The 10,789-nt window shown below is 44.9% G+C and overlaps 1 protein-coding gene across 1 annotated transcript; it reads left to right on the top strand.

Moving 5' to 3' along the window:
* The first annotated feature begins 331 nt into the window (after nt 1–331).
* Nucleotides 332–6,825, top strand: inhbab (inhibin subunit beta Ab). The gene is made up of 2 exons (XM_085804509.1): nt 332–797; nt 5,980–6,825. Exons 1-2 carry the CDS (start codon nt 332–334, stop codon nt 6,816–6,818), a joined length of 1,305 nt encoding a protein of 434 aa, XP_085660635.1. The 3' UTR covers nt 6,819–6,825.
* The last annotated feature ends 3,964 nt before the right edge of the window (nt 6,826–10,789 follow it).

Here is a 10,789-nt window from a genome sequence, read left to right as displayed (position 1 = left end):
GACATTAAATAAAGTATTTCTAACCAGAACTACAGGACCAGAACTACAGAACTACAGGACCAGAACTACTGGACCAGAACTACAGGACCAGAACTACTGAACCAGAACTACTGGACCAGAACTACAGGACCAGAACTACTGGACCAGAACTACTGGACCAGAACCAGAGGACCAGGGCACCGAGCACCTGCAGCCCCCAGAGAGAATCCATCCAGTCCAGATCCCAGACTGAACTGAGGGAGAAGAACCGGTCCCAGCCTGGTCTCTGAGCTCCGGTTCTTCTCCTCTCCACCGGTCCGAGTCCGAGTCCAAGTCTGAGTCCATCACCATCATGTCGTCTGTGTTTCCTGTCTTCTCCTTCGCTGTGATCAGCCTCCTCCTCCTCTTCTTCCTCCTCGTCGGCGCCTCCAGCCCGACGGCGTCTTCAGCTCCCGACGAGACGACGACACCGACGTTCTCCTCCGACTGTCCGTCCTGCTCCCTGCCTCAGAGGAGGAACTCGTCCTTGTCTTCGCCACCGGTCGCCAACGGCAACGACGACGAAGAAGACGGCCAGAGCGACATGGTGGAGGCGGTGAAGCGTCACATCCTCAACATGCTGCACCTGAGCGCTCGGCCCAACGTGACGCGGCCGGTGCCTCGGGCCGCGCTGCTCAACGCCATCAAGAAGCTGCAGGTCGGCCGCGTCACCGAGGACGGCAGCGTGGAGATCATCCAGGAGGACGGACGACGAGGCCCCGGGGCCCCGGCGCCGCCGCCCGGACCGCCGTCAGAGATCATCACCTTCGCAGAGCCAGGTGAGTCCAGACACACGTAGTTGAATCAGGACAGACGAGGGGTGGGAGAAAAGATCGATTCACATAAATATCACGATATCTTTTTTGACGATTTTTAAATCGTTTTCTTTTTTTCAAAAATCGATTTTTTTGGGGGGGATTTTTTAAATATTGTGCAATGTGCATTTGTTCGCCTTTTTTACATACAGAGAGTACAGGTTTTGAAAAGGGTTTAAAGGCCCCATGGCATGAAAAATGTGATTTTGGTTATTTTTTCGTGCTTGGGGAGGTCTCTGGGCCACGTATAAACTGCCCCATGCATCAAACTGGTCATAAACGGAGAAACACACACCGCCCATTTGTAGGAACTGTCTCTTTAAGACGAGCAGATAGCAGATAGATTTCTGTGATGTCACAGACAAGGTAAATAAACCCAGAGAAAAGTGCACAGCATGGGGCCTTTAAGTTCACTTTATAGTGGAGTATGTTCATTTATAGGCTCCTACAGTATTTGTGTGCAGATAAATGTTAAAAATGCTAAAGACTAAAAATCGAGAGAATCGGCAATATCGTAGAATCGCAAATTAAATCGAATCGCCATCCAAAAAATCGTAGAAGAATCGTATCGGGAGAAAAGTGTATCGTCCCAGCCCTAGGACAGACCATTTACGACAAGAGAGCCAGGTTTGAAGATGAAGATGAAATTACATTTATTATTGTGAACAAAATAGACTTTGGTGCTTAGACCACGGGGTGTAGACCAGCTGAGTAAACTGATCTGGGGATGAGAAGCTTCTGAGAAGCATCTGAAGAAGTTATATCCCCCCACCCCCGGGCCTAGACACTGGTGGTGGTAGGGAAGCTTGAAGTCGCCTGATGAGGGAACTTCTCGGTTGAAGATCCAGGTTAAGACAGTCTGTATCTTAGAGGTGGTGCCGGGGTGGAGGTGGGCTGAGAGTTTTGCAGGAAAGACGGCTGGATAACAGGAGAGAGAGAGAGAACTTTTAAATTTGACGCTAATGACCACACAGAGTTGTTTTAGAGGGAAATACAGAGACTGTTGATGAAAAACTGTCCCTGAAGGCAACGCGCATCAGCGGTTTTACATGAATTTCCCTCTAAAACAACTCTGTGTGGTAACGTTGTGTTATTATCTCATAGCGTGGTGAATGTGCAGCTCACAACTTGTCCACCAGAGCGTTGTGGAGTTGTTGGATTGTGTATTTGATGAGTTTGATGATGAGGGAAACCAAGAAATCCCATAATGAGCCTCCGTAGCGTAGCTCTGAGCAGCTCACGGCTCTGCTCCGCCGTTCTAAAAACATCTTGCACCGACAATTAAAGGTAAAAACGAACCTACTGCTATGACTATAGGGATTATGGCAATGGGCCAATTTGCCAAAAATGTTGAAATATCCCTTTAAGACTACACAAACACACACGTCGTAACATCGTATATGTTATGTAACGTTATCCACCGCTCCGTTTTGATTTTTCGCCAACTTCCTACAGGTTCCAGATGCTTTTACGTAATGGAAACGTGAAAAGGCCGAGTCGAGTCGAGTCGGTACCATGTTGTGGAAACTTTACGTTACTGCTTCTACTGATTCTACTGTCGACCAAAGTCCTGCATGAATCGGGTTTTCCAGACTTGTCACGGTCCCACGACATGCAGACATGCAGCATCATACCTGCCCCCAACCCCCAACCCAACATGACCAATTAGTTTCACAACAAGGGTCCATGGCCTCCAGATAACCAGTGAAGGTGCACGTCCTCGCTCATGTTTACTCATCACAAGTAGAGAGCCCATTCACAAAAATCACAAGGGTTCAAAGTCTGTGTACAGGTTTACACAGTGTGTGTGTCTGTCAGAACACACACACACATTTACACAACAAGTGTTAGTGGTATTGCTCATGTATCAACTTTATTTATTTAAAGGAAAAGCCCCTTGAGGTGGGTGCTTAGCATCTCAACAGTCAGCAGTGATACAGACAGAAGCAAAACAGAGGCAAGACAAGAACGAAAGGACAAAATCAGAGGAAAAGGAGACAGAGACAAAAAAAACATAATAAAGCAATGCAAATACAAAACAACAGCAAAGCACATGGGGAAAGGAGACACATTGTACGTGTACATCCGACACCTACAGACCAGGCAGATATCACGTGCCAGAAGCAAGAGCATTGTGTTTTTAGGTGGTTAAAAGCTCTTCGCCCAATGACTCTGGATGGTCTAGGTACAATAAAGAAGGGATATTGTAATTGTCTGAGTAGGTATGATGATGAGTGTGGAACAAGGTATTGTTTAAGATAGGGTGGGCAGGTCGGAAAAATGCATTTAAAGGGATAGTTCACCCAAAATTGAAATTTCACTCATTATCTCCCCCCCCCCCTCATGTGGACTAAGGGCTGGGAGAAGTTTCAGAGTCCTCCGTGGCTTCTCTGAGTTACAGGGGGTCTCGGCGTAGCAGTGCATGTCCATATGACGGTTGCAAATGGATACCAACTGTCTTCATAACAAAAAGACACACCGAAAAACATCCAAATACCTCCATGCACCTCCTTGTATTGAAGCCCCGAAATGCGAAATTGTCCCGAAAAAAAGTGGAAGCTACAAAACAAGCTTGAAATATAGACTTATTTGATTTTTTGGGGACAATTTTGAGAAAAAGCTCCCGCACACTTTTTTTCACAGCTTTTTCTCATGTTCCTCGATCACCTGGTCTTCTCCTACGCACCTGTCCGTCCGTGCCGGTGTGCACAAGTTTCAGCCTGGTTTTGGGGACAATTTAGCATTTTGGGGCTTCAATACCAGAGGGACATTACAGACGAGCAGCATGGAGGTATTTGGATGTTTTTTGGTGTGTCTTTTTGTTACAAAGACAGTTGGTATCCATTTGCAACCGTCATATGGACATGCACTGCTGGGAAGCCATGTGACTTAGTGGTGAAGGAGCAGGTATGGAGGATCATGTGACTGGGGGGAAACTAACTAACTAACTAACTCAGCATCACGAGTCTGAACTGTACCGGTGAACGGGACCGATCACAACGGACATAAAAGCTTCAGGCTATTAATAGTCGTGTCTTTCAGAGGCTCTTTAGAAAACGGCCCCTCAGCCTAATTACAGAACAGTAACGAGTGTGGTGGTGGGGAGGTGTGTGTGTGTGTATGTGAGGGGGGGGGGGGGGGGGGGGGGGGGTCGAGGGGGGCATACCGAGCAATCTCAGGCCGTGAATAATCTCATTCAGACAAATGTGGGTCTCAGTAATTATTCTGCGGCACGACACAAAGAGGGAAGCATAGGAGGACAGAACAGGTTTTTTTTTGGGGGGGGGGGGGGGTTAGGGTTCGTTTAGGAGTGGGGGGGGGGCTGTTATACTAGGAGCCTTGTTCACAACATTCCCTGAAATCAGGCTTCCTCTTTTTTTAGTTTCTCCGCTCAGATTGAGTATATTTAGAGGCAGCGGCTCCATTCAGACTTCAACTGGTCATTGTGTTTGTTCATTCATTCAAATGGGGATGGAGGGGGGGCGGGGGGGCGGGGGGGCATGGGGAGGGGGGTGTCTGGCCTGTTTATAGGTTAGAGAAGAAAACATGTTTATTTTTTTTCTTCCTGTCATCCACCAGCAGCTTATTGATCCAGATGTCTAAAGCTCTAACGCTAACGTGCTAACGTGCTAACATTTAACCAACGTTTTAACCAGAACAAAGAGATCACATCACATCAGCCCAGTTCTTAAGACCTTATAAATAAAATAATAAATAATATTTCTCTTTTCACGTGCTTATAGCTGAGCTCTTTTTAGGAACTTTAAACTTTATCTATTTTCTTTTATTTTACTTTTATTTGCTCTTGCTTTTAACTCTGTTTTTAGTGTTTGTTTTTATTCTGTTTTATGCTTCTCTCTTTTTTTTCTTTTTTTGTCTTTATGTAAACCACATTGAGTTGCCTTGGTATGAAATGCGCTATATAAATAAAGATGCCTCGCCTTGCCTTGCCTTACATAGCATGCTAACGTGCCAATGTAGAAGAAAATTAATATATAGAACGTATATATCGTCCTATTTGGGCCTTTAAATTCTCTCCTCCATTTAAGTAAAATAAACTTCAAAAACTCAAAATACGACATAGACTTTCATGCGATTCTGCGAGCCCTTTCTCAGCCCTTGCCCGTTAGCATTTCCATGGATTTGCACTAGCATAACAACTTTCAGCAAAACAACAGGTGTTACAAGGGGTCATACATAGTTCACTCTTGTCTCATGACTTTCCACTTTTGCCTTGTACTCCAAACCCTGTTGAAATGTACACTTTCATCCATTAAGTGGTGTTAAAGGGCATGTTGCGATGTTTGTAGGCAGATAATGGCAATCAGTGATGATAAAGCCACGGTGGAGTGAAACAACATAAGAACACGAGAAATAAGTATATTCTAACTATTTAAATCAACACAAAATAACATAAAATGTGATTATTAATGACATAATAACACGGCTCACACTCAGTCTTTAAAGGTGGCATAACTTTCTTTTCATTGGTCTTGTTGTTTCAGGCTTATATGTCACTTCTCATAAAAAAATGCCACCACACTAACTGTGCCTTCTACTGCAGTTGCAGCTGTTTTGTCTTTATGTAAAGCACATTGAGTTATATAAATAAAGATGCCTTGCCTTGCCTTGCTTAACATGCTAACGTGCTAACTGTGCCTTCTGCTGCAGGCGACGCTCCAGACTCGGTGACCTTTGTTTTGACGAAATTAGCCCCAGTGGAGCGGCGCGTATATCCGTATAACACGGGGCACGCAATGCAGCCTCTAAATAACACATTATTCGCCTCAAAACTCGTTCATTTCGCCAATATTTTGTTATGATACATCGTATTTTATGTTAGAAATAAGGTCCAGGTTGTAAAAAACGGAAATTATCCTTTAAATCCAGGTTAAAAACATTTCTCTTTTCACGTGCTTATAGCTGAGCTCTTTTTAAGAACTTCAAACTTTATCTATTTTCTTGCTCTTGCTTTTAACTCTGTTTTTAGTGTTTGTTTTTATTCTGTTTTATGCTTCTCTCTTTTTAAAAAAAAATGTTGTGTCTTTATGTAAAGCACATTGAGTTGCCTTGGTATGAAATGCGCTATATAAATAAAGATGCCTTGCTTAACATGCTAACGTGCTAACTGTGCCTTCTGCTGCAGGCGACGCTCCGGACTCGGTGACCTTTGACCTTTCTAAGGAGAGCAGCGGCGGCTCCTTGCTGGTGGAGCAGGCCGACGTCTGGATCTTCCTGAAGATGTCAAACAGACAGAACAGAGCGAAGAGCAAAGTGACGCTGCGGCTGCTGCAGCTTCGTCATGACGATGAGGAGGAGGAGGAGGAAGAAGAGGAAGAGGAGGAGGAGGAGTTGATCTCAGAGAAGATGGTGGACGCCCGGCGCAGCGGCTGGCACACGCTGGCCGTTCCTCGCGGCCTCCAGGCGCTGCTGGACGCCGGCGGCAGCTCGCTCCGGCTGCGTGTTTCCTGTCCGCTGTGCTCCGAGGCCGGAGCGGCGCCGGTGCTGGCTCGAGCCGCCGCCACGGCAACGGCTGCACCGGGCCGAGACCAGTCCCACCGCCCGTTCCTCATGATGCAGCTGCGGCCGCGGGACGACGAGGCGGCGGCGGCGGCGCGGCGGCGGGTCCGGCGCGGTCTGGACTGCGACGGGAAACCGGGCGTCTGCTGCAAGCGGCAGTTCTACGTGAACTTCAGGGACATCGGCTGGAGCGACTGGATCATCGCCCCGTCGGGTTACCACGCCAACTACTGCGAGGGCGACTGCCCCGACCACGTGGCGAGCCTCGGCAGCTCCTCGCTGTCCTTCCACTCGGCCGTCATCAGCCACTACCGGATGCGCGGCTACGGGCCGTTCCAGAACCTGCGGTCGTGCTGCGTGCCCACGCGGCTGCGCGCCATGTCCATGCTCTACTACAACGAGGAGCAGAAGATCATCAAGAAGGACATCCAGAACATGGTGGTGGAGGAGTGTGGCTGCTCCTAGGCCACGCCCCCGGCTCAGAGGCCACGCCCCCTGGTCGTAGGCCACGCCCCCCGTTGCCGTGGCTACTCAGAGACCACGTGGGTCTGCAACTCCCACTGCAGACACTGTATTTATGTTTAGAGATGAAGCATTGTATAGAGAGGCCGAAGTGGAAGCAGGAAGTAACGTCGCCATGGGAACTCAACTCGGAATAAGTGTCCATGTGAGTGAACGGGAGTCAAAGTTTGGTAACACTTTACTTGAAGGTGTCGTCATAAGACTGACATGACACTGTCATGAACGTGTCATAAACACTATGTCAATGTCATAACGTTGTCATTAAGTGTCATTCGGTTTTTGTAGGGTTAGGTTTAGGTAGAGCAGTGTAAAAGAGAGTAACAACAGCATTGGTCCAATGGAAGCGCCTCCTGGTGGAGGAATATGGGTTTTACAAAAGCGCCCAAGAACTGACATCTCTGCATTGTTGGTGAATGAGCAGTGTGGTATTTTCAATAATTTAAGGACATTTATAGCTCACCCACGTTAATAGCATCATTGAGGATCCTTTACAGATAAACATTAACACATAGGATAGTAAAAAAAACAGTTATCTACATGAATGTTTCAATCTACATTCTGTAATAAACAAATTATAAGTATAATCTGATATGACCAAGACACCTAAAAACAAAAACACGTCCGTTTTCATCCATTTACAAGCAAGTGGGCAACACACATACATTGGAGTGAATGGGTTTTCTGGGAGCTTTTGCAATACCCATATCCTGCCACTAGGGGCGCATGAGGCGTACCACGGGAGTCAATGGAGGTGTCGTTACTCTCTTTTCCAGTGCTCTAGGTTTAGGGTTAGGATTAGGGTTAACCGAATGACACTTAATGACAACGTTATGACATTGACATAATGTTTATGACACGTTCATGACAGTGTCATGTCACTCTTATGACGACACCTTCAAGTACAGTGTTACCCAAAGTTATATTTCTAATGTGAGTGAATAGTGTGATGATAAAACTCTCTGAGCTCTACCTGTTTAAAACACCACGGTTCATGAAGAGAAACCAGCAGTTTGTTGTCACGGCAACAGAAGAATGTATTTAGTGTGAAGACGCTCTACGGACTACAGTCTTTCTGGTTACGGATTCTTCTGAGTTTTATTTTACAATAGTTCTACAACAAACTGCTGGTTTCTCTTCATGAACCGTGGTGTTTTAAACAGCTCAGAGAGTTTTATCATCACACTATTCACTCACATTAGAAATAAAACTTTGACTCCCGTTCACTCACATGGAGACTTTTTCTGAGTTGAGTTCCCATGGCGACGACGTTACTTCCTGCTTCCTTCCTTAGGCTTCTCTATTTCTGACGGGGAGAGAGACTCTGTTCCACATTGGAACTCGTAGTGACAGAGACTATGCAACATTTCCTGTCTCCATTTACACTGTCGCTTGTTGTTTTCTATCGTTTTCTATTGTTTTCCACTGTTTCACTGTTCCACTTCAACTGCTATCTAAGGCCTGGACCACACCAATACGATATATTCCTAAACGCACATTTTTCTGTCCAATTGGGCCCCTCAACTAGCCTGACAAGCCAGACTATATCATTAACATGTCTAGTCTGGCAATGACCGGTAGACGGATTCTGGGCCCCCTTAAAGAATACTAAAGGGGGCCCCTCCCCCTAACTTTTCCTTTTTTTTTCTTAGACTACGTATGTATTATGGTTTTTTATTTAGCCTTCTTTGTTTTGATGCTAATGCAGCATTACACTGCAAAAACTCAAGTATCTTAGCAAGAATATTTGTCTTATTTCTAGTCAAAATGTCATTTCTAGTCAAAACAAATCTCATTCTACTTAAAATAAGACTCATCATATTAAAAGTAGCTTGTTTTTAGACACTTTAAAGTGAATTGAAGTGAAAATGATCTAAAAACAAGTTAATTTTTAGGTGATGGGTCTTATTTTAAGTGGAAAGAGATTAGTTTTGACTAGAAATGAGACATTTGGACAAGAAATAAGACAAATATTCTTGGAAAGATGAGGCTTCAGAGGCGATCGTTTTCAGTTTTGAGAGTTTTTTTTTTTTAAAGAAGACGAAAATATCCGCTTAAAAAAATCTCCATATACGTACGTGTCGTCCAGGCCTAAATGTCTGATGTATGTCACCACATACTTGAAAAGAATTTGTTCAACACAGCTGCTGGAGCCAAATGTATTATTATCATTATCATTATTATTATAAATACAATGTATTTTGCACAGTTAAGAACGTTCCTGAGAGTTTTCAGAAGACTGAGAAGGAGCCAAAGACCGTTGCCATTAACGACCACTGTTAATGAGCGAGTGAACAGACATTAACGAGCAGTGAGTTAATTAATGAACCAGAGGAAACGGATGTTAAATTATTCGCCTTCGTTGTGAAACTAAATGAACTGAAACTGATGCAACTTTATATGAATTATTATTTAATTAATTATTATCATTAAAGACATTCTAACGTTTACTGTTGGAGTCACGTTGGTGGTTAATCAACACTGTCACACTTTCTGCTTTGTGATTGGCTGCTGAACAGTGGCTGGTTGGCACGGCGATGCTGTTTGTTCGCTGACCTGCAAGCTGATGGAAAAAAACACAGAGATGAATGTGGAGCAGAGAGTTACATGGGCATAGTTCAGTGTGTGTGTGTGTGTGTGTGTGTGTGTGTGTGTTTCACCTGTACCTGGCTGTTGACGGTGTAGGCTACTCCACCTCCCCTCACCCCAGTGCATGCTGGGACTAGAAAAAACAGTTGTCTACATGAATGTTTCAATCTACATTTTGTAATAAACAAATTATAAGTATAATCTGATATGACCAAGACACCTAAAAACAAAAACACGGCCGTTTTCATCAATTTACCAGCAAGTGGGCAACACACATACATTGGAGTGAATGGGTTTTCTGGGCGCTTTTGCAATACCCATATCCTGCCACTAGGGGCGCAAAACCCTTAAACCCTTAAACCCTTAAACCCTTAAACCCTTACCACGGGAGTCAATGGAAGTGTCCTTACTCTCTTTTCCAGTGCTCTAGCTGGGACAGACCTCTCCCCCAGTGCATGCTGGGACACACTCCAGTGGGTATCTGAGTCTGTGATGAGCTCATTAATCATTTCAAACGTCCAAACAGACGATCACATGAGGATCAAATGTCTTTTGTTTCGTTTTAACTGGTCAAAATCCTGCCGGGCCGACGCGGTAGTGTAACGGATGTGCACTCACTCCACCCATAAAGGACGTGCTGACCAACTTGCCAAGCGGTTGTCAACCTCTCGGCAAAGCGGTTAGCATCGTTGGAGGAGGGGACCAGGGTTCGAACCCCACCTAGGGCAGGCCGTGAGAAACACAACGCAGGGGGTCAGATATGAACATCGGCTACAGTAGCACACCTGTCCTCTGTCTCCTAATCAGTGCAGTCAAACATTTACAAGCAGTTCCTGTTCAATCAGCTGACCTCCCTCTGTCAAAAGCCTTTATTGTCACTATACAAGTACAGTGAAATTACAGCCATCAACCCGTCCGTACATATACAGCAGACAATACACACAATAAGACAGACATAACAGGACGACTGGGCGGTAAAAGGGGGGAGGAAAAGGCAAGGCAAGGCATCTTTATTTATATAGCGCATTTCATACCAAGACAACTCAATGTGCTTTACATAAAGACAAAACATTAAAAAAAGAAGCATGAGACAGAATAAAAACAAGCAAAACACTAAAAACAGAGTTAAATGCAAGAGCAAATAAAAGTAAAATAAAAGAAAATAGATTAAGTTTTAATGGGGAGAAACAAGAGGATTGCATGCGTAGCCTACATGTGTGTCCTACGATGTGTATATGTTACGTCTGAGTATATGTATGTATATTTATGTGGTTTCCTTGTATTATGTTGTTATATTTTGTATTCTTGGTGTATTTTCCTAATTACTA

The sequence above is a fragment of the Trachurus japonicus genome, chromosome 17 (genome assembly GCF_045865225.1).
Source record: "Trachurus japonicus isolate A0001 chromosome 17, Traja_1.0".
NCBI classification, from domain to species: domain Eukaryota; kingdom Metazoa; phylum Chordata; class Actinopteri; order Carangiformes; family Carangidae; genus Trachurus; species Trachurus japonicus.
Note: the sequence above shows the minus strand (reverse complement) of the source record. Positions and strands in the feature narration are given on the sequence as shown.